Genomic DNA, 25,476 nt, shown 5'->3' on the forward strand with positions numbered 1-25,476 from the left:
AGGAGGGAACGGAGACGTTTCGTTGGACTGACGTCATGGGGTCTCGCCTGCCTGGGAGCCCAATCACCTTCAAGAGGTACCAGAACGAGCCAATGGACATTAGACGGTGACATGGATTTTCAAACCTCTCCCATCCAAATCCCACGAAAAAAACTGGAGGAAAATCCCGTCCCAATCCCAGAATAATGACTCCCATTCCCTCCCACTTCGGGAATCTGTCAGTAGCCTACAGATTACAGCATGCTTGAATAAAAATCCAAAATGTAGTTTATTATGTTATTTTATTGAACTGAAAGCCATCTTAAACAATGCACACAATATTGAATTTAATGTAAATTCTCCATGCAAACACACACACACACACACACACAGGCACACACACACATTACGCCGTCTTTCTCAACTTTTCTCAGACCGTTACTTCAGACCGGCCAGAAATGTCGGTGAGCACAAAGGAGGGATCATTTTCCCAAAGTAGTCATTGCAGCATGGCTTTCATGTCTGACTCCGTTTTGATTATGATTTTCACGGCTACATAGTGCATGGGATGAGGAAGCCTTCTTCTTCACTTCCTTCTTCAACCAATATTATTGGTGGTTGGCATTGGCATACCAACTTGGTGCATTACCGCCACCAACTGTTACAGGTGGAGCACGTCATTCACTTAACCATCCACACCAAAGCCAACAGGAGAGCATAATGAGGCAGGGCAACTAGAATTGAGTTCAAAATTAAAATATATGGTTTATTTATTTAAACGGTATATTTGTGTTTATACCATGGTCTGGGTGAATATTCGATTTTGATTGGCTGCAGGGTGTCCATTAAAAAACCGTCAGGCGTAACCAGGGAAACCAAGTTATTGTTTGTAAAAACTTTAGATTTCGATTGTAAAACTAATTAAAATATAAATGAATGTTTTAAAAATGTGTTATTTGGCAAGTGACCATAGTATAAGCAGGGTAATGCCCTTCGAGGTGTCCATTGTCAGGTATTAATGGACTTCGGCGGAGGCAACTGTCCTCCACGCCTCGCCGTTGTCCATTAATACCTGACAATGGACACCTCGTCGGGCATTAACCCTTACATAAAGTTGGGTATCATAGTGTTATTACGATTCCTGCCCACTCCCGCTGATATTTTTTCCCGTCTAGTCCCAATCGTGGTTAATGGTGATTTTGTTTCCAATCCCGTGGAATTCATGAAAAAATGTCCGCCTCTAATGGACACTGGCCAGTGAGATTTGCATGCCGAGTTCCACCTATCTGGACATACAGGGATAAATAGGACCAGCATCCTCCCTTTATTCATGTTTTGCTGAGGATCCGAGAAAGGATCCCGGCCATTCAGAAGTGGTTCAGGGCTGTGGCTGGGGGGACGTAACGTGTCTGTTCCCACCTTCGGGGAATGGGGGTTACATCAGTAACCTAGACGTTCCCATTAAAAGTCAGTCACGTTCGACGTAGTCTCGCGTAGACTGACGGTAGAAGGTCTGGACCAGGGTTTCTCAAACTCGGTCCTGGAGGGCCACTGTCCTGCACAGTTTAGTTCCAACCCTGATCAAACACACCTGAGCAAGCTAATCAATGTCTTCAGGATCACTAGAAACTCGCAGCTAGGTGTGTTTGATCAGGGTTGGAGCTAAACTGTGCAGGACACTGGCCCTCCAGGACCGAGTTTGAGAAACCCTGGTCTGGACTCTATCGCAGCTTTTCTTGGTCAAGGATTGCCCAAGAGGACGTTTGACTGACATGTAACGCAACCAATCACGGTTCGTTTTGTTCCACGTCATGTTTAGGGGCGTGACAATAAAATGTCGATGTCCCTACAATAACAGACCGGCGTGCAATTAATAAAATATTCATTCAAGAATGTTGTGCAAGTTTACTGCAACAATGGAGCCGCGAACTTCACATACTTGTGAAAATCCAGCGTTTAGTTGATCCTGGTAAGCGCTCATTGACACAGTTGTAAACATGATGGTGTTCTTCTTCCACGAGGGGTTTTGGCGTCACAGCATTTGTTTCCAGGCGGACCGATAAAGAACGTGACACACACGTCTCCCAAACATCCTGTAGGGTTCAACCTATCAGATCGTGACTTCGAAACTTCTGAAGTGTTTCCAGAAAAGTTTGCCATATGCATAAGACGTTCAGCCAATGTTCCTACCCCAGGGAAGAGTGCTTCGAAACTCAATTCCCGTTTTTCAGCCATGACCAAAATGCTGGGGAAGCGTGCCCAATCCCAAAGGAGAGGAACGCTACAGAAAACACACCCTGCCCAAAGGGAGGTAACGTGTGGAAGTACACATATGGATGGACCCATGGGGCAGTGCTACATATGGAAAGTCTCTGTGGTAGGTCCTACCTAGCAAAAGGAGGAGCTGCTACATCGCAAAGACAGGGCAGAGCAGAACCGCCCAGGGAAAGACATGGGTTTACCGACAGGGAAACTGTTTCATGTACAATACACATATGGGATTACTGAGGGGGAATCACATCAAATGGGCATCTAGTCCACATGAGTACTGGGCCTGGCGTCAGATGCCTCCGCTGAGTTGGTCTGCTGAAGGAACTTGATTTAGGGTTCGCCGAGTGGGGAACTCACCTGAAGAGCATTAACATTAAGCATTAAGAACAGCAGAGGTCTCAGGAGGGGATGAGGCATGAGCTGGGAGGATTTAACCAGGTCGTACTTTCCCAGTGACCTGCCATCAACAGCATCATGATGTGCTGCAATGGCGGCGACATACACCTTCAAGGTGGAGGCGGACAGCCTCCACTCCAATCCCTCTTGAAGGAAGGAAATCACAGAGCCAATTGGGCATTTCTGGGGGTCTTCCCATCGGGAAGTACTCCACTTCAAAGTATAAGTGTGCCTAGCAGAGGGGGCTCAATCTGAAGTGACAGTGTCAACTACCACTACCACCATCCAGAGACCACACGTGGAGGTTCAAGAGGTTTGGAAGTGTGTGCCATATGGTGCACCGTCCCTGAGAAAGAAGGTTCTTCCTCAGGGGAATCCGCCAGGGAGAGGACTGTCGTGAGGAGCATCAGTTCTGGGAACGAGGTCCGGTTGGGCCAGTATGGTGCAACTAACAAGATCTGCTCCTCGTCTTCCCTGACCTTGCACTGGGTCTGTGGGAGAAGGCTTACTGGGGGAAAGGGATATTTGCGTAGGCCCCGGGGCCAGCTGTGTGCCAGTGCATCCGTTCCAAGGGTCCCCTTGGTCAGAGAATCCGACCGGTGGGTGGACTCCTGGGAGGCAACCAGGTCTACCTAAGCATCCAAAAATCGACTCCAAATCCGTTGGACCACCTGGGGATGAAGTCTCCATTCTCCTGGGACTGCTGTGAGAGCGCACCAGCCACACGATTGAGCTTGCCTGGAATATAAGAGGAGGAGATGGTGAGCGAGTTGCGACATGCGACCGGAGTTTAGACCACATTGACGGTTGATGTATGCTATGTTCGATGTGTTGTTTGTCCGGACCAGTATGTGCTTGCCGTGCAACAACGGTCAGAACTGGCAGAAGGGCAGGGAGTACTTCTAGAAACTCAAGGAAATTGATATGCCACCACATTCGAGGTCCTGTCCAGAAGCCTAAGGCAGAATGCCCATTGCAAACGGCACCCCAGCCGGTGGTGGAGGCATCTGTTGTGACAACAACATGCCTGGACACTTGTTCTAGGGGCACTCCGGCCTGTAGAAAAGCAAGGTCCGACCATGGGCTAAATGTTTGACGACAGCTTGGTGTGATGGCCACACGGAGCGTGCCGTGGCGCCATGCCCATCTCGGGACTCAACTGTGTAGTCAGTGCTGAAGTGGTCTCATATGCATCAATCCTAGCGGCGTAATCGCGGCTGAAAATGCCATATGCCCCAGGAGCCTCTGAAATTGCTTCAGTGGAACCGCTGTCTTCCGCCTGAACATATTCAGGCAGTTTAGCACAGACTGCCTGCACTCGTTGATGAGACGCGCTGTCATATTGACCAAGTCCCACTCCACATCGAGAAAAGAGATGCTAAGCACAGGGGAGAGCTTGCTCTTTTCCCAGTTGACCCAAACTCCCAGAAGGCTGAGTTTTTTTTTCACCTGGGCGAAGTGCCCTTATAATCCAATAACTAAAAAACCCTAACTCCAAACTAAAATTAATTCTGGACGAGCCCTCAGTTTATTTTATGACCCGACTCATAACATAAAGTCATAAATTAAAGAGAACACTTTACAAAATTGGGTTCAATAAAGGAAGCATACATTTATTTAGATTCACACTATTACTTATTTACATGATTTGTGTAAGCTAATTTATAATGCATGTAAAGACATAAAACGTTTTCTGTTTTTTTACAAATTGGATATATGAATGTGTATTTCAAAAATAAAATATTATTAGCAAATAATTTAAACTGATTACTTTACAACAACAATAGACCTGGAACTTTAACAGTTCTTATAATTTCTGAAACCCTGAAGAGGATAAGAATTTAGAGGATGGATGGGTGTTTGATTCTATGATGCAAATTGACAATTTAACGCTGTGGCAGCAGTTTGTAGCTCAAACAGTAGAGCATTGGCTCTTCTAACACCAAGGTCATGGGTTCGATTCCATGGAAAAGCAAGAACTGCTTAAAATTTAAAAAATGTTGCTTTAGAGAAAAGCATCTGTAAAATGTGTAAATTTCTGCCTCTTCAGTGGGCGTAGTCACGGCTGTAGTCACGTCTACCTTTTCTGTGGGCGTAGTTGCGGCTGTAGTCAGCTCTGCCTCTTCAGTGGGCGTAGATGCGGCTGTAGTCAGCTCTGCCTTTTCTGTTGGTGTAGACGCGGCTGTAGTCAGCTCTGCCTTGTTTGTGGGCGTAGTCGCGGGCGTAGTCAGCTCTGCCTTTTCTGTGGGCGTAGTCACGGCTGTAGTCAGCTCTGCCTTTTCTGTGGGCGTAGTCACGGCTGTAGTCAGCTCTGCCTTTTCTGTGGGCGTAGTCACGGCTGTAGTCAGCTCTGCCTTTTCTGTGGGCGTAGTCACGGCTGTAGTCAGCTCTGCCTTGTTTGTGGGCTTAGTCGCGGCTGTAGTCAGCTCTGCCTTTTCTGTGGGCGTAGTCACGGCTCTAGTCACGTCTGCCTTTTCTGTGGGCTTAGTCGCGGCTGTAGTCAGCTCTGCCTTTTCTGTGGGCGTAGTCACGGCTGTAGTCAGCTCTGCCTTGTTTGTGGGCTTAGTCGCGGCTGTAGTCAGCTCTGCCTTTTCTGTGGGCGTAGTCACGGCTGTAGTCAGCTCTGCCTTGTTTGTGGGCTTAGTCGCGGCTCTACTCACGTCTGCCTTTTCTGTGGGCGTAGTCACGGCTCTAGTCACGTCTGCCACACCTGTGCCCACGCCTGCAGCCACACCTGTGCCCACGCCTGCAGCCACACCTGTGCCCACGCCTGCAGCCACACCTGTGCCCACGCCTGCAACCACACCTGTGCCCACGCCTGCAGCCACACCTGTGCCCACGCCTGCAGCCACAACTGTGCCCACGCCTGCAGCCACAACTGTGCCCACGCCTGCAGCCACAACTGTGCCCACGCCTGCAGCCACACCTGTGCCCACGCCTGCAGCCACACCTGTGCCCACGCCTGCAGCCACAACTGTGCCCACGCCTGCAGCCACACCTGTGCCCACGCCTGCAGCCACACCTGTGCCCACGCCTGCAGCCACACCTGTGCCCACGCCTGCAGCCACACCTGTGCCCACGCCTGCAGCCACAACTGTGCCCACGCCTGCAGCCACACCTGTGCCCACGCCTGCAGCCACAACTGTGCCCACGCCTGCAGCCACAACTGTGCCCACGCCTGCAGCCACACCTGTGCCCACGCCTGCAGCCACACCTGTGCCCACGCCTGCAGCCACAACTGTGCCCACGCCTGCAGCCACACCTGTGCCCACGCCTGCAGCCACACCTGTGCCCACGCCTGCAGCCACACCTGTGCCCACGCCTGCAGCCACACCTGTGCCCACGCCTGCAGCCACAACTGTGCCCACGCCTGCAGCCACACCTGTGCCCACGCCTGCAGCCACAACTGTGCCCACGCCTGCAGCCACACCTGTGCCCACGCCTGCAGCCACACCTGTGCCCACGCCTGCAGCCACACCTGTGCCCACGCCTGCAGCCACACCTGTGCCCACGCCTGCAGCCACACCTGTGCCCACGCCTGCAGCCACACCTGCACCTCCGCTCACAGTCTCTCTCACAGTCTCTCCTCCTCTGCTCACAGTCTCTCCTCCTCTGCTCACAGTCTCTCCTCCTCTGCTCACAGTCTCTCCTCCTCTGCTCACAGTCTCTCCTCCTCTGCTCACAGTCTCTCCTCCTCTGCTCACAGTCTCTCCTCCTCTGCTCACAGTCTCTCCTCCTCTTCTCACAGTCTCACCACCTCCATTCACAGTTGTGGGAGACAGTTTTCCTAAAGCATTCCTTGCTGCACCTTCTCTGATTGCAGTTATGACTCCCAGTACTTTGATCGCCATGATTAATGGTGCTTGTGGAAACTGTTTAAAAATGTTATATTTAACTGGTTCAAAATGAACTGGCATACCATTGTTGTCAAGCGCAACCACAACATAATTATGTCTTTTTAAGATTTGTAGTCTACCTTCTGAATTAGTGACATCATAAATATCCATTTTGAACTCACTTCTGAATAAATCTTCTTTACCAGGAGCTGTAATTTTTAATTCGGAGTCACGTTTGAACTTTTCACTGAATTCCTCTCTGTCCATGAAGGACTGTTTCTTTGGTGGTCTAAAACGATTTGGGTTCTTTGCATGATTCTTTCTATATTCCATTGCATCATCCCATGCTTTCTGCCAGTAGTTGTTATCAGATGTAGGTGCAGGACTGTCCACTAAATGCTTCTTATCAAAGTCTGAAAATGTTGGAGAACGTCTGTATCTGATGTGCAATTTTGTGCAAATACACAAAAATTCTGACTGTGTATTGATGGACTTTATAGTAATGTTTGAATAGAATCCTCGAGGAAAATGTTGGCTGTCCTTGTCTTGTTGAAACACCATAAAACTGCAGGTTTTTTCCACCTAAAATCAAAAAGTAAGATTTATGTGTTAATGTTACAGTGTCAAAACAGCCTCTAAATGACATCTGAGAAAAGAGTGTAGGAAATGTTTAAAATCATTAAAGTCCAACTGAAATCAAAATCGACCCTATTTAATTTGTTAGCGCATATTACTAGTCTTGTGGTGAACAATTAATCCGTGCAAGTTAATACACAGAAAAAAAATTGTTTGCCGTCGTAATCTTTAATCAAAGTCTGAAATGTTACTTCCGGTCTGGAATGGTGTTCCTTCTCTGATGATGTAGGTTTGGGCTTGGGTTGGGAAACGCTAAACCACTCCCCTCAAACCGCTAGTCTGTTATGAGCAGAGATGGAGAGGAGGAGCGCTAGAGTAAAACCCTGCCCTCTGTTCAATATTCCGTTTCACTGGGAAATACGTCACAACACTGGAGAAAAGTCGTTTGCAACTTCCGGTTCACGCAGACTTTAATAAAAAAGAAATGAAAAAACATTTTTACTCAAAATGTATCTTTGGCAGGGTTTTGCTGAAAAAGTTAATACTTATGGAGCTTAAAATATGACAATATGATTTGAATTTGAATTGTGTAATTTTAATTATTTACAAGTGTAATCTAACAAAATTTTATTTTATGTGGTATTTTAAATTGTTCTGAATTTGATTTCTTTAAACGAATATTGAACATTTGAAATTTAACGAATTGAAATGTTTTCATGGCTGAATTTTTTAGACATGTATTTTCAAACAGCTTTTTTTTTTTTAAAAATATTCAGTTTTTTCACAAATATTCAGTTTAAAAAAATACAGATTCAAGTTTTCAAGACGAAGAAAAAATTCAGATCTTACAGAAAGTAGGTCACAGGTCATCCACAGGGAAGAGTAAAGGATCTCAGAAAAGTCGAACAGAGCATTTTGGCTGCACTGCAGTAGTTTTCTGCCGCAAACGCGGTGGTGGTTCAAGAGAATCTGTGTATCTTTCGTTCAGTCGTTTTTTTTATTTTTTTATATTAAGAGTAGAAAAATGAGAAAACAGCTTGAGTATTATATTTCTAATATTCTAGTAATAATAGTCCGCTGCTGCAGTTGCACGGAGCTTACAAAACTTAACGCGTATATTGCAACTACATTTCATTTTCTCATCAAACAACTAGACTAACGAATGGCTCGGCACAACAGAAGAGCCTAGACAGGGCTTTCTCTCTGTGTAGACCAGCAGTTGGTCTGAATTTGCTATAACCTATAGTAGCCTATTTTCCGGACTTTAAGTCACGTTTTATCATGAAACACGCTGTGATTTATTCCAAAGTGACTCAGGCATATATAATGCATTCAACGTTAAATAATCTAAATGTTGACTTTCAAAAGTAGGCGCGCCAAGAAGGCTATTCGCTGTATTCTAGTTAATTTTTGGTGTCATTCAAAATGACTACAAAATATCATGCCATTGAAAAATAAATAAAACAACATGATGCGCTGCTTTAGCGCGTCTCGGTCTCCTTCAAGATCTTTCTAGCGCACACCAAAAATTAACTAGAATACAGCGAATAGCCTTCTTGGCGCGCCTACTTTTGAAAGTCAACATTTAGATTATTTAACGTTGAATGCATTATATATGCCTGAGTCACTTTGGAATAAATCACAGCGTGTTTCATGATAAAACGTGACTTACAGTCCGGAAAATAGGCTACTATAGGTTATAGCAAATTCAGACCAACTGCTGGTCTACACAGAGAGAAAGCCCTGTCTAGGCTCTTCTGTTGTGCCGAGCCATTCGTTAGTCTAGTTGTTTGATGAGAAAATGAAATGTAGTTGCAATATACGCGTTAAGTTTTGTAAGCTCCGTGCAACTGCAGCAGCGGACTATTATTACTAGAATATTAGAAATCTAATACTCAAGCTGTTTTCTCATTTTTCTACTCTTAATATAAAAAAAAAAAAAAAAACGACTGAACGAAAGATACACAGATTCTCTTGAACCACCACCGCGTTTGCGGCAGAAAACTACTGCAGTGCAGCCAAAATGCTCTGTTCGACTTTTCTGAGATCCTTTACTCTTCCCTGTGGATGACCTGTGACCTACTTTCTGTAAGATCTGAATTTTTTCTTCGTCTTGAAAACTTGAATCTGTATTTTTTAAAACTGAATATTTGCAGTCTAAGAATTCAGAACAAAAAAAAAAAGCTGTTTGAAAATACATGTCTAAAAAATTCAGCCATGAAAACATTTCAATTCGTTAAATTTCAAATGTTCAATATTTGTTTAAAGAAATCAAATTCAGAACAATTTAAAATACCACATAAAATAACATTTTGTTAGATTACACTTGTAAATAATTCAAATTTACACAATTCAAATTCAAATCATATTGTCATATTTTAAACTCCATAAATACTCTGCTGTAAAGAATGTTTAACACAAAAACTGCTAGAAAATCAACAAATAGGAATCCCTACCAATGCGCCACTGTTACTGCCCCTTCCAGCATCCTCCAATCCCTCTTGTAAGACAGGATCGGGCTCACGCAGAAAAGCCAATCACTGCTGTTCTGCATGACCCAGTGACTATTGGATAAGACTGGAAAAATGTGCCCTTCCCACTGGAAAAGGAACGCTGCGGAACCACATTCTACGACAAAGGAGTTATGTGGAGATGACATATGGACCAGCCCTGTAGGGTTGACTACATATGGAAGTTACTGGGGTGATTCCATCCCCCAAAGATGGGTACCCCCAAGGGAAATACATGAGCTTCCGTTTAGGAGCAGCTGTGGAAATTATACACATATGGCTCCCAGCCTAAACCAGGTTCTCAAGGATTCAGTGGAATATAGGCCGGCAGCCGAAGGTGATGGAGGACTCACAGGGTTTACCCGTAGGAACTCTCTGGAGTAACAGCGCATATCTTGGCCGACACAGGCCAGGTCCACTTGGTGTCTTCTACCCATTTGAGGCGAGAACACAGGTGGATACCGGGTCTACGCGTAGGCTATAAAATATATCAAACGTGTTGGGTGTCACCCAGCCCGCAGCGCCACAGATATCTGTCGAAGAGGTGCCATGCGCCAGCTCCCAGGCGGATGCAATACTCCTAGTACAGTGAGCTCATCCACGGGCAGCGCTTGCAGGTTCACCACCTGGTCCCTGAAGGGAGTGGTGGGAACCTTGGACACATATTCGGGTTGAGGCATCAGTGTAACCTGAGAATCATCTGGCCTGAACTCTAGGCACGATTCGTCGACCAAAAAAAACTGCAGGTCCCCTACCCTTTTAATGGAGGCCAGTGCCACCAGGAGCAACATCTTTAGAGACAAGATTTTAAGTCTACTTATTGCAAGGGCTCAAATGGGGCATTCTGGAGTGCTCTGAGCCCCAGAGACAAATCCCAGGATGGTAAAGAAGGAAGGTGGGGTGGATTTAATCTCCTCACCCCCTTAAGGAACCTGAAGACCAGGTCATGCTTTCTCAACTGACTTAACCTTCACCAAGTCGCGGTGGGCTGAGATGGCGGCAGTGTAGACTTTCTGGGTGGAGGGAGACAGCCTTCGCTCCAACCCCTGCTGCAAGAAGGAAAACATGGCTCTGATCTAGCAAGTTCGGGGGTCTTCTCGGTGAAAAGAACACCATTCCATGAACAGGTTCCACTTCAAGGCATTTACCTGTATCGTAGATAGTGCTCGCGCTGAAGTGACGGTGTTCACTACCCCTTGAGGTAGGTCATCTAGAACCTCCGTGTCCCGTCCAGGGACCACACATGTAGTCTCCAGATATCTGTGCCACAGGGTGCCCCGACTCATTAGTTCTGGGAACCAGGTACGGGTGGGCCAATAAGGGGCTACCAGCAGGACCTGCTCCTCGTCCACCCTGACTTTGCACAATGTCTGTGCTAGTAGGCTTACTGGGGGGAAACACATACTTGCGCAGGCCCCGGGGCCAGCTGTGAGCCAGTGCATCTGAACCGGGTATTCCCTCAGTCAGAGAGTAAAACAACTGGCAGTGAGACGTTTCTGGAGAGGCAAAAAGGTCTACCTGCGCGGCTCCCAAACGTCTCCAAATCAGCTGGGCCAACTGGGGATGGAGTCTCTATTCTCCCGGGAGTGGAGAATGTTGTGACAGCTCGTCGACTGCATGACTGAGCACCCATGGAATATGAATGGCAAGAAGGAACCTCAGATGCTTCTGACTCCAAAAGAGGAGATGGCGGGCGAGTTGCAACATGCGACATGCGAATGTTGTCCATACGGACCAGTACGTCTTTGCCCTGTAGCGGCTTTATTAGGCGGCCCAGCACAAGCAAACTGCCAGCAACTCGAGGCAGTTGATGTGCTAATGCAGTTGCAGACCCGTCCAGATCCCTGAAACTGCATGCCCGTTTTATGTTGTGATGGCCTGCATACCTGTCTGTGCTGCAGTCCGAGGGTGGATGGTGGACACCTGGGTTTGGAGTCTCCCTTCATGATAAAATCTTCCTGCCTTCCCCCTGAGAGGGGGGGGGGGGCTTCTCCCTCCCGCGTGTCTTTTTCTTATGTTTTTGTTTGCCACATTTTGTGTTTTTATTATGGTTTTGTTTGGTAAATAAATTGGTTATCTTTTGATTAAATTCTTGTAATCATCAAGCCAGTGCCGAAGCGGCCTCATATGAAGCAAGCCGAGCGGCATCACTGCGGCTGCCATATGCCCCAGGAGCCTCTGAAACAACTTCAGTGGGGCCCCTGTCCTGCCTTTGAACGAATTCAAGCAGTTCAACACTGACTGGACACGCTCCTCTGTGAGGCATGCCGACTGTGTGACCGAGTCCAAGACCATACCAAGAAAAGAGATCCTCTGCACGGGGGCGAGTTTGCTCTTTTCCCAGCTGATCCGAAGATCCCTGTATTCTCACAACTGATCCCAAGACTGTGCTAGAATAAGCCAGTCGCCGAGATAGTTGAGAATGAGAAAGCCGCGTTCTCTCAGGGGAACAAGGGCCGTCTACGTGACTTTCTTGATGACAAGGGGAGACAGGGGCAGGCTGAAGGACAGAACCTTCTTCTTAGATTACGCTTAGATTCAGGACTCGCAGATCCAAGATTGGCCGTAACCCACTACTTTTCTTGGGTTTAATGCTGTAGGGGCTGTAAAACACAAACCTCATATTGGCTGGAGGGTCCGGCTCTATCGGCAGCCCCGCCATCGAAGGAAACGAGGGGGGAGTTATCAAACCGGTTTTGGGCAGTGAAACGTGCCATCCATGACTTAGTAATCTCATCATACACCTCTAGGAAGAAAGGCACTGGGGCGTAGCACGATGCGACACCAGAAACCAATCATCCAGCCGATTCCACTCGAGCCCGATGCTCTCGGGGGCCCAGGAAAGCATGGCCATCATTTCTGAGTCTGACTGGGACAACACTACCATCCCCGAAGGGGGCAGCGCAGCCGAATCTTTCTCCTCAGCAGCTTCAAACTCACCCTCCAATGCTGAGATTGAAATCTGGTCATCAGCTGGAGCCCCAAAGGAAACGACTGGTACACATCATTCAGATGGTCCAGCACGCTCCCTAGGAAGCTCAACTGGCTGCGGTGTAAAAGAGGGAGTGATTTCCGAAGATCCTCTCACCGTAACCCTGAGATCACCCCAGCTACCCGCTGGGTGAACCTCTCCTGCCACCGGTGACCAGGGAGGGCGCCACGATAAGGAATAGGCAAGGGGACTACACCTTTTCTGAGGTATTGAAGTCAACACTGTGATGGACATGTTCCAAAAGTGAGAACATGTCTCATGCATGAACCTAGCCTCAACCTCAGCGTGCTTAATGCCCAGGCACCTGCTTAATGCCCGATGCCAGTAGACGACCACATCCTGAAACATGCGGCTTGAAATCTGACATATTGAAAAATCTCGAACTGGTCTTTTTAGTAGATTCTTCAGAAAGCAGGAACAACAAATGCTCGGCTCTGAAGCGAAAAGCTAAAGATGCAATTGCACCTGCAGCTCATTATATACCCGCGCTGCGTGGCAGAGCAGCTGCTGCAAATCAATGCAAGCCAATGTCCATTGGCTCATTTAGTTACACTCAAAATAGACTGGCTCTCTAAGCGAGTTTCCTGTTCTGTACGCATTAACACAACCAATGTGATCAAAAAAGAAAAGAAAGAAAGAAAGAAAGAAAGAAAGAAAGAAAGAAAGAAAGAAAGAAAGAAAGAAAGAAAGAAAGAAAGAAAGAAAGAAAGAAAGAAAGAAAGAAAGAAAACAGTGTCCTTACACACAAGGGTTAATTTGGCAGACAACCAAAATGTAATATTGACAAGTCCAACATGAGTGAAATACACAATATACTTTATGATCTCAGAAGATTTTTTAAAGAGAATAAGTTACCAACCATTAAAGCATTACATGTGAGAATTAAATAATTCAGTAATTTAAATAATATTTAAACAAAATCCAGCTCAAATATTGTGATGAGGCTTTTACACTTTCATTGCAAAGTGAGAGTAGAGACAGTCTGCAAACTGTGTTAGGCATAGACAGCTTGATGATCATCTGGAGTTTATTCACAAGCAGTTTTTTTAAATACTTTTTGGTTAAATATTTGAAAAACCCACAGCCAGACATGCTGGGTGACCAATAGCCAGAGCCGGATTAACGCAAAGGCAAACTAGGCACGTGCCTAGGGCCCGATTGGCGGGATGGGGCCCAGACAGAGGGACAAAAAAAAAAAAAAAGTACAAATGTCCTATCTACAATTTATTTCAATATTTATTAATTCACTAAAAATAGTGACGATGTTTATCTTAACCATAGACTGTTACATTACTGCAGTTAAACCAATTAATGTGTGCCAGCTTCTGAAAGTAACGAACGCATCCATCAGATGCTGCGAGGCTAAAGCCTAATAAGCACACAAAGAAGCACAGCTCATAATGCAGGTGTGTGAGTTGTCGTCATCTATTTTGGAGTGATTGCAATGTATTCTAAATATAAACTTGTACTGTAGATCAGCGTCATTTCTGGAAAAACATTCACCGCTTTACTACGAGTTTAAAAGAGCGCGAGCGTCATTAACGTGCCCAGACGCGACGCTTTGAATTTGCGCGTACAATGAATAACATCGCGTCGGGAGCTGACTAGTAAAAAAGCTACAAAATTAAAAGACAAGACGTCTGTATTCTAAGTTAAAAAGCCAACACACTACAACATTTTTAAATGTTTCAAATAGTCTAAAGGATCTCATATCTATGGGTCTATCTTCTAAATTCTGCTGATGATTAGATTCCTGACATTACGCCAATAATTGCACTTTATATATTTTTTTCTGCTCAGTAGCGATCGTGTCTTTCTCTTCCACTTGATTTGTGTATAGCATAAGGTAGCAATGCAATATAAAAGCTCTTATGCTCATCTACTGAAGTGGGATTCTGGAACTGTGAATAAATTGAATAAAACAGCAAAATAACAACAACAACAATAACATCTTCATTAAACAAAAAAGAGATTACCGTAGATAAAGTTTGATTAATATGTACAGTACCGGTAAAAGTCTGGACCCATTACTATTTTTAATGTTTTTGAAAGAAGTTTATTATTATGCTCTACAAGCCTGCATTTATTTGATCAAAAATACAGAAAAAAAAAACAGGAATATTCAGCAAGGATGTGTTAAATATATAAAAAGTGATAGTGAAGACTTTTTTAAAACAACTCTTTAATAATCAAAAATCCTGAAAAAAAGTATCACAGGTTATAAAATAAATATTAAGCACCATTTCTAACATTTGATAATAAATCAGAATGATCACGTGGCACTAAATTCAGCTTTGCATCACAGAAATATAAAGTATAGTAAAATAGAAAACCATTATTTTAAATTTTAATAATATTTCACTATATTATTTTTCTGTATTTTTGATCAAATAAATCCAGGCTTGATGAGCATAAGAGACTTCTTTCAAAAACATTAAAAATAGTAATGTGTCCAAACTTATGTACTGTGTAAGTAAAAATATACTGCTTTTAAAATTAAATGTTGTATAAATAAAAAGGTTAGGAATCATATTTGTTTCAAGTGTTTTTTTTTATTGGGGGTGGGGGGCCTCCAACATGAATTTTGCCTAGGGCCTCCTAATGTCTAGAACCGGCTCTGCCAATAGCATTGATTTGGGAAGAAAAAAAAGAAGAACAACAAATATGTAGATTTCACCTGAGAACTCTGACTCTGTATTTACTGTTACAATCACATAACAAGTTAGCATGCAACATTATAGAGAAGATACATAACATTTTATTTGCAATCAAGTGCATACGTGTTAAATGGCAGAACTGGTATGATATCAGCATGTTCTCTTAAGTTGATATATAACTTTTAATTTGACATCCACACTTAACATCCACATTTTATGATTACCTACAGCGTCACAGCTTTGCATCAGCTTTGCATCACAGAAATAAATGATAATTTAAAGTATAATAAATTGAAAACCAATTATTTTAAATTGTAATAATATATCACAATATTACAATTTTTTTCTGTATTTTTGATCAAATAAATGCAGGCTTGATGAGCAGAAGAAACTTCTTTCAAAAACATTAAAAATAGTAATGTTTCCAAACTTTTGGCCTGTACTGTATATCATGTATGTCTTGACAGGAAGGGTTGTAAAACTACTTTCCATGGGGAAAAATAATATTTAGTAGTACATATGTATAGAATCTCACCTTCAGTGACAGACTCTCCAGATGCCATTTTCCAGGACTCAGCGGCACATCTTCACTGACCGACAGGTTTACACCGAGGCAGGGCAACTTGGTCTGCAGTTGCAATGTTGCACAAAGTTTTCCTGTTCCCAGGTGTGCGCTCTGATTCAGAAATGGAAACGGACAGCTGAAGGGAATCCCCTCAGAGAGAGGACAGAAGGCCAAAAAGAAGTAAAGGAGTATGACTGTCCTTGTCATTCTGGCTGCCAACTCATACGCTGTGTGAAATACCCCTGCAACACATCAATATAAAGACCATCAGGTCAATAAATAACCATTCAGATTATATTAGAGATGTTTGTAAAGGTCATGGACACCAGATAAAGATGGGTTTTCCGTAAGGGGTTTGCACGGTAAACTTAAAATCAAAACAAGTTTTTGATTGGCAAAGTAAGGAGCGTATTGATTCGGCCCTGTCACAGGAGACCCTACAGGAAATAACGAGGTGCACTTTAGCCTTAAACAAAGTGAATTGGTCAAATTTTTATATTTCCTCCATTATGAGTAGTGGGGTAGCTTTCCTTGTTAAGAGAAATGTAACCTTCATTATTTTAAACATTAAGGATAAGCAGAGTTGTTTTTTTCACCCTTTTGTATACAGGACCCTTGAGTTTGAGTTGTCGTAAATACTAGTTAACCTATATAAATTATTTATACACACACACATGTATATATATATTTAAGAAATAGTTGCATGTATATATATTTATATAGAATTTATATTATATATAAATATAAATATTTTGTGAATAAATATTTTTTTTTCTTTTATAATACACATTATACACAGTACACACACATATATTACATAAACACAAACTTTCATTTTTGGATGATAATCATTGCACAGCCTTAATATATATATATACAGTACAGGTCAAAAGTTTGGAAACATTACGATTTTTTTATATTTTTGAAAGAAGTCTCTAATGCTTATCAAGGCTTCATTTATTTGATTAAAAATACAGAGAAAAAAAAACAGTAATATTGTGAAATATTATTACAACTTGAATATACTTTAAAAATTTATTTATTTCTGTGATGCAAAGCTGAATTTTCAGCATCATTACTCCAGTCTTCAGTGTCACATGTGACATCCAGTCTATCACATGATCCTTTAGAAATCACTCTAATATTCTGATTTATTATGAGTGTTGGAAACAGTTCTGCTGCCTAATATATTTGATGAATAAAAAGTTAAAAAGAACTGCATTTATTCAAAAATAAAAAATATTTTCTAATAATATAAATCTTCTTTACTATCACTTTTTATCAATTTAACACATCCTTGCTGAATAAAATTATTGATTTATTTCAAAAAAAGAAAGAAAAAAAACGACTGACCCCAAATTACTGACCAGTGTATATTGTTGTTACAAAAGATTTCTATTTTTAAAACATTTGCTTCTTTTTATTTTATTTTATGTTTTTACTTTTTATTCATCAAAGTATCCTAAAAAAGTATCACAGGTTATGAAAAAATATTAAGCAGCAGAACTGTTTCCAACTTTGATAATGAATCATCATATTAGAATGATTTCTAAAGGATCATGTGACAGACTGGAGTAATGATCCTGAAAATCCAGCTTTGATCACAGAAATAAATGATAATTTAAAGTATAATAAATTGAAAACCAATTATTTTAACCCTCTGGGCTTCTTCATTAATGTGTTACACTTGGCTTCCTTTTGTGCAAAAACGTACGAAGCCTTAAAATTGAACCTTTTTTTTCCCCAGGAAAACCAATGAAATATATTTTTGTTCAATAATTTTTTTCTTATTATTTAGAATTTTTAAAGATTTTTGATACTTTGCATTAATTATATAATTTTATGAGCTATTTTTTCCATTAGAATTAATATATATATTTATATTTTATTTGTATTTTTTTTTTTTTTTTTTTAATAAATGCAACATTTCACATCAAAATAGAGTGAAGGCCTAAAAAAAAAAAAAAAAAATCAAATGAGAAGAGCGTCATCTAGTGGCTTTAAAAATATGTAAATGTGTGTAATGTCCTGTAACCGCCTATAGGCTGTCTATAGCTTTATTTTTTATTTTTTATTCCCATTCGGATTCAAATTACTAAGCAACCACTGAATGGAACAACACAAAATATATCATAAAAAAAATATCATTTTAAAGCTTAGGATCTCAGCTTTTTAATGCATCCAATCACATTTATTAAATCCTAACGAGTGATGAGTAATCCTTCTAAAACTGTGTACCGCCAGCAGGTACGAAAATAGCTTCGAAAATATTCATTACCATATTTTTTTATTTTTTTGCCTTTGTGACCGGAGCGGTAGCCTATTGTTTTTTTTGGTATAACCAAATCCAAATAGCACGGACTACGCCACCTTGGGAATTGCACCCAAGGAAATATTAAAGGAACCCAGGTTCGGTGGTGCAGAGAAAAGACAGAGTCGTGTCATCAAATAAACAAATAAAATACTTTTATTTGTGAAGAAAATACTCTACTGGCATCATTTATTCATAATGTAAATCACTAACAAGTTTATTATAAGAATAGGATATATCAATTGTTAAAAGAACATTCCTCCCCACATGGCTGATTCAAACACTGACTCACAGTAGACAAAACATCACAAAAGAAATGAAAATAGCATCCCCACAAAATAAAACAAGAAAATAATAAATACAAAAAAAAAAAATATATAAACTACAAGGCTAAAGTTTACTTTAGGGGTGGCAAGCTAGCTGTAAACAGTTGTGCTCTCAACCATTTATGTGTGCACGGCAAACCAAATAGGAAGAGGTACTCGAACCCTGGTGCTCCAACCTCACAACAAATGTGTTCACCCAGGTGACTAGCCTCCCCCTCCGTACACTCAGCCTTGACTCAAACCAAAAAAAGAAAAAAGAAAAGAAAAATTAGTGGGTGCGATACAAATACAAAAATCACATCAATCACATCAGACGTGATGGACCAGATCAGCTGGTGCACGGAGAATCCGTCCTACCTCATCGAGGACCCCGAAATACTCAACAGGTGTTAGATAGACGCTACACACTGATACTGACACCACACGGCCACTATGGCCCAAATTACACTGGTCAAACCAACGTCATTAAAGAAATAACCCAATCCATAAAAACGAAAGCAAAACAAAACACAGAACTGATATCTAGTCACGAAAAACAAAACAAAAATAACCTAATCATGAAAAACAAAACAAAAATGACCTAATCATGAAAAACAAAACAAAAATAACCTAATCATGAAAAACAAAACAAAAATGACCTAATCATGAAAAACAGCAGCACGACCTGCTGAGTTAATCACGTGGTATGCGGGAGACACACGAGAATCACACACCCACACATCACGAACCACCCTTATCACGATGTCAGGATGCACTCGCGAATGTTCAGCTTAAAGCCTTCAATGAGCGCTTGGCGCAACTCCCAGGGAACGCCGCCGAGACGGCTACAGCCATCACTCAACTAACGTCACACCGATAACCAGAAGAGGGGCGGGTATGACAAAGCCTAACTTCTAGGGCTTCCTGTTTACACACTTAAATACACCGGCCCTAATTACCTCATCCATCCATTACCATATAAGGGTAACGAACACAAAACAAGGGAAAGGGAAATTCCCTACTACTACACCTTGATTAACACAAAGTTGATGTCATTTGAAAGCTTAGTCTGAACTTTACAGTGAAAAAATAATTTCCCTCCTACCTTATTTCCTTCCTGAGTCCATGACAAATAAGAAAGATATGCAAAATCATAATAAAAATTATATTTTGTCTTTTATCAGCAGTTTCTCGGCAGGACAATGTCCAAATGTAATCTAATTTATATTTTACATTTTTTTAAAAAGAGTTCTTTCAAATGATACCTACCTTTTGACTCTCCTTGCTACAGTTTTGGAGTTATGATTATATAGTTTTTATATAGTTTGGAGCAAAATTTGTTGTGTGTGTGTGTTTGTGGGTGTGTGTGTGTGTGTGTGGGGGGGGGGGGGTGTCTTATTTGCACTCTTGATGTTTTAGAGTGTCACCCCTTCATTGCTGTGCACTTCTTTTCTGCACAGTGGCTGATTTGTAGTTTGTACCACCAAAAGTTTCTCTGAGTTTTCCTATTTTTTCGTATTTCCCATTCATTGATTTCCTATGGTCGGTCATTTTTGCACGAAGGAAGCTAAGTGTGACTTTTTTTTTACGACCCTTTAACACATATCTGAATCATCTCCTTGATTTTTTTTTTGTGTGTTCACATACACTGTAAAAACTAAAGGAGCCTCAAATATCCTGTTAGATACTCAAGGAACTTCAAAATGTTATTTAGGTGCCTCTAAGATCTTTCTCCTATATTAGGGTTACTCGAGGAGCGTTGACAATCTTTTGAGGTTCTTGCTGGAACTTATGGGATCCTTTAAGCACTTTGTATTTAGTTCAGAGGTTCTGGAGTCACCTTTTCATTACCATGAGACCTCGAAGTGCTTTGGGGGAAAATAGAGGAACCTGAATGCGATAAAAGGGTTATTGGAAGATCTTTTAACATTTAAGTGGTTCCTGGAAGATCTCTTATGTTAAAGCCAGCATCTGGAGGAACCCAATGGTTCAGTGAGACCAGAATAAGATTATTATTATCCTATTATTATTATCCTATTATTATTATTATTATTATTATCATTATAGGCTACTTAAGTTTGATTCAGTATACCCAGGTAAAAAAAGACGTACTATTAAATGTATTAAAAATGTACTTGAGTATGTTTTTAGTAGACCTACTACAATACAAATATACTTTAATGCATTTTAATACATTTAACAGTAGCCTACGTCTTTTACACTTGGGTTACATATATTTAGTATAGGCCGCCTAGGCTATTTTATTAAGTAATTTAAACCTTAAAAAACAACACTAAATAATAATAATAATATTAATAATATGAAGAAGAAGAACCAGGAGGAGAAAAGTTGTCTTCTGTCACAAAACTGCTGCTATTCTTCTGCTGTCGTCACTTCAGTCATCCTCGCGCTGCTCGCGCGCAACAACAATAGTATCCACTGACGTCATCGGCTTTGAAAGTAACGGCTCCAGTCCTCTCATCAAAGCTTCCGCCGTTTGTTCGGCTCTCCGTTAAAAGGTTTGTAAACTCGCAAATAAATATAAATACAGAGTCTACTCACTATATATTCAAACACACATATATATAAATTAAGTTTATTATACATTACTAAGTTTTTACAGTGTTTACACTCGTTTATTGCTCAGTATCTGGTATGAAGGTTTTAGCCCCGATGCTAACTAACGTTACGTTTATCTAATGTAATGAACAAATGGAAATTATTGACTTATTGTCTTAGATTGATTTAGTCATTCAGTTCAACATATTCTGTACAACTGTGTCGTCAAATTGCTGATATAGCCTATAATTTAGCTGATTCCTGCTGTCATTTGCGTTTGTTATGAATAACAAAAGCAGGTTAATATAGTTTGGTCTGTTTTTGTTTAGCCTAACTTTACTACATGTGCCCTCATTCTCTCAAATACGTTACAATTTTAAAGCCATTTGGTCAACAAATATTATGTTGTGAATAATATTTTTTTTCCTTTTGTATCCCCAGAACAACCATTACATTTCTAAAATAATCTGAATATTTCAGTGGCAACATTGAATTACAGTAAGTTACCTGCACCACATGCAAGTACTTTATTACTATGAACTTTCTCTGTGTGAAATTGTATTGTTTGACTGTGTACTTGTGTTTTTTTAATCAGTTATTTTCTGAAAATCTTCCATCATGCTCTCAAATCTCATTCATGTTACTCAGAAAAATAATATTAGCTTTGGTTCACAAATAATGCAATGCATTTTTTTTCTTATATCTTTATCATTTGCATTTGAATATAAGACATTTTAATTCTGAATTATAACTTCAAGTTTAGTCTTTTCCGACAGAAAAACAATAAAAGGAAAAAGCTATTATGGCTTCAGAAGACTTACAACACAACCCATAACATATGAGTTGTGAACTCATTGATTATTTTTAGGATCTTTTCTGGGACATTTTTGGAGCTTAACCATTTTTACATAAATTATTGCATTGAATTGAACTAGACAAGTGTACATAAGAATGGTTTCCTGAATGATTTACACAAATGTTTTCTGCTTGTTTCATGCAGCGATCAGTAAGCGATCGGTGACTGGGGTTGCATTATGCCTGAGATCTGCTTTTGGGTTCCAAAGACAGAAAGTCAAACAGGTTTGGAACGTCACAAGGCTGAGGAAAATATTTAAATTTCACAACTATCACTTTAATAACCTTACTAACAGTAAATTTTGTACTTTGCAGGGATCTCGGTAAGCTGAAATACAAGTTTGAACAAGAATAAAAATCCTCCTGTAGACCTGAAAATCACTGAAGTGCCTGGACCATCCACCAGAACAGGAAAAACACACGGAAATCGAAGCTGCGGCACCTCTTCACTTTTCTAACTCTTTAAGTACCTCACACCATCTTGGTAGTGACATTTTTGACCACAAATAGAAATTGCTGACTATGTAAATTCTTATTGAAATGACTGGAATTCACCAGTGAACATTCACAGAACAACAGATCATTTTACTGCACCTTATCTCTGTTATAATGGAAAATATTTTCTGGTTGTTGTGACATAAGGAATACTGTTTCTGGGTGGAAGCCTCTACTTCTACTTCCTCTATCTTGTTTCATGAGAATCCTTAACAACTATTTATAAACACTGTTGATTCAAGTCACACATTTAAGCTTTTCAAAAGCCATAGTGTACATTAAAGTGTCCAGTCTAACGGCATCCCAGACTTCAACATTTTATGATTCAAAATAGCTGAATAACTAACCATTTAAGATTTCGGTATAGAGATAAAGGTTAGGATCATAATTTTCAGGAATATTACAGCACAATGAGTGTATATTAGCACTGTTTGTTTGTTTTTAGCATCTGATAGAGCTTTTGTACTTGGAAACAGTGATGTCAGACTTACCATCGGACTGAAACACAAATGTTTTAAACATGTAATGTTTTTACATTGATTTATTTCGTGGAACATTTGTGTTTCCATGTATTTTGTTGAAATGTCTTTTCTTGTGTAGCCTATTGTATATACATGGTTGATTATTCATGTTGTTTATGTATTATACTATTTTTTGTGTATTGATATTAATCTATAGTTAGCTTTTTTTCCCATGTGCATGGAAGTGTATGTATAAAAATGAATATCAAATATGTAATAAACTATTCTTATTTTGTATTTTGTTCAATTTGTTTATTATAATAGAAGTCAAAGGTAACCATAGAAACAACATGAAATTTAATATTTAAAAAAAAATTAATTTGGTTCCTGGAGGCACCTAAAGAGGTTCCACACAGTGCCTAATATAAGAGTTCCTCAGGAAACCTGTGTGGTTCCTCAGAGAACCGCCCCTTTTTAAAGGGTGCCTAGAGGATCTACAGACGGTTCCGCCGGTGTGGCAAAGTGAAGAACCCCAAAAGGTTCCTCCAGGCACCTTTTCTTTTTACAGTGTAGGTAATATAACAAAAGTCACCAAGTTTCATCCCCCTCCGATGAAGCAAAAAAAAAAAATGCAAAATTCAAAACTTAAACGTTTTCATGCATTTTTGCACGAAGAAGCCCAAATTGTAATAATATATCACAATATTACTTTTTTTCTGTATTTTTGATCAAATAAATGCAGACTTGATGAGCAGAAGAAACTTCTTTCAAAAACATTAAAAATAGTAATGTTTCCAAACTTTTGGCCTGTACTGTATATATATATATATACATTGTACTAAGATCTGATATTATTTCATTTCCTGATTAGCCTCATAGTAACCAAAGTTAACTAGATAGCCTTGTGCTGTCAGGTCAGATTTTCTAGGATTAACCTCTTGGCTTGTCTAACACATATCAGCAAGTCTAGGAATATTATATCACCTTTGCATTTGTAAGTTAAGCCTATGGATCAAAATTTATGCTTACCTTCCAGCAGAATCTTGTCCAAGGATACTTCGAAGAATAGTAGTAGTATAAGCTATACTTATAATGCTCTGGTATAATATTTATAGAACTGTCTTTTGTGAGCTGAAGTATAAAGAAACAGTATTTGTCTTTATAAAATAAAATGTATTTATACAAAAGATTAAAATACTGGTTATACAATAAAACAAAAAAGGATTATAACAAATAAACAAAAGGTTACAGGTTATAATACTTAGCTCTATCCTATTCCAGCAGTCCTGTGAATGGATTTACAAAGGCTAATTACCTTATATGCAGTTCAAGCAGTATATATGGTTAACTTGTCCTCGTCCGAGTTTGTCAAGTAAAGAAATACAGCAGAGCAATATCAATCAAAGAATCTTAGTAAAAACTAAACTGAAGATAAGCTATATTCTCTTCAGCGCTGCAACGACATCAAAATCAAAAACGCAACAACCTCATACAAAAAAACTTTAGTAGGCTATATATATAGGAATGTTGGTTACATCAGTTCCTGTGCCTGCTAGGGTTTTTTCCAAAGGAAGCAAAACTATGTGGCATACGTAAATCAGACAACAATGTGACTTCAGTACTACATTGTATTAACTCCTGGGAAATGTGTTTACCACAAGTGTGAATTCATATCAGCATTTTTCCTCCCTTTCCTGCCCATCCATCTTGGGAACCTATTTTGTGTATATATATATGAAGAGTTCAGATGCAAAAGCCTCTAAGTGCCATCTGAAATTTTCTTCTAGAATGATCATTTTTATCAAGCTTGTATATTTAAGCTCAGTAATTTCACTTAAATGACAATTAATAGGTCATTTTCATTGCCATTTAAGTGAAATTACTGAACATAAATATACAGGCTTGATAAAAATGATCATTCTAGAATAAATTTTCAAATTGCACTTAGAGGCTTTTGCATCTGAACTCTTCATATATATATATATATGTGTGTGTGTGTGTGTGTGTGTGTGTGTATGTGTATATTTATACCTATTATGTGTTCGTGAATACAAGTCAGGAAATGGAGATGTGTTTGTTAGTGCATTATAAGCTTCAGAACTTCAGAAGAATTTTCCCTTGCAATATAAAGTGTTACTGTATATACTCTAGGCATAGCCTTCACCATACCTAGAGATTGGCATGGAGTGCTTTCCATAAGATCATCTCTCAATGCAAATCAAACTAGCTTTTAGGCTAACTGAAATAAAACCATGCCAATCTCTAGGTATGGTGAAGGGTGTGTGATGATGTGGGGCTATTTTAATTCCAAAGGCCAAGGGAACTTTATCAGGATGCATAGTATCCTGGATCCATGAAGTAATGGCCTTTAAAAAAAACAAAGGAGAGAGAATTTGTTAACTAAGTGAATATTCAATTATAAAAATATAATTAAAGAAAGGATCAAACGTACATTTACACAAATACTGACCACGACAAGCAACTTTCAAACGCCATCTTAATTTTTTAGCTCAGCTGTCACAGAAAGGATTATGGGATATCTATGGATATATCTATGCAGCCTTCAAAAATTTTAAGTGATTAAAGACATATAGGCCTATATGCTGGCTAATAATTGCCAACTTTCCTGTAAACCAGGGGTGGGGAACGTCCGGACCCCAGGCCGTAACCGGCCGCAAAACAGTTTGATGTGTCAAGCGAGTCAATTC

At 40.5% G+C, this 25,476-nt stretch overlaps 1 protein-coding gene across 1 annotated transcript; it reads right to left on the reverse strand.

Moving 5' to 3' along the window:
* Window positions 1-4,240: 4,240 nt before the first annotated feature.
* Window positions 4,241-24,257, reverse strand: LOC308694186 (uncharacterized protein). The gene is made up of 4 exons (XM_081371558.1): window positions 24,084-24,257; window positions 23,798-23,899; window positions 15,753-16,024; window positions 4,241-7,064 (listed from the first exon to the last, which is right to left on the reverse strand). The coding sequence occupies exons 3-4, from the start codon at window positions 15,987-15,989 to the stop codon at window positions 4,533-4,535; spliced, it is 2,769 nt and encodes a 922-aa protein (XP_081227684.1). The 5' UTR covers window positions 15,990-16,024; window positions 23,798-23,899; window positions 24,084-24,257; the 3' UTR covers window positions 4,241-4,532.
* Window positions 24,258-25,476: the final 1,219 nt, after the last annotated feature.

Source organism: Scardinius erythrophthalmus (genome assembly GCF_964197995.2).
Source record: "Scardinius erythrophthalmus genome assembly, chromosome: 7".
In the NCBI taxonomy this organism is placed as follows: domain Eukaryota; kingdom Metazoa; phylum Chordata; class Actinopteri; order Cypriniformes; family Leuciscidae; genus Scardinius; species Scardinius erythrophthalmus.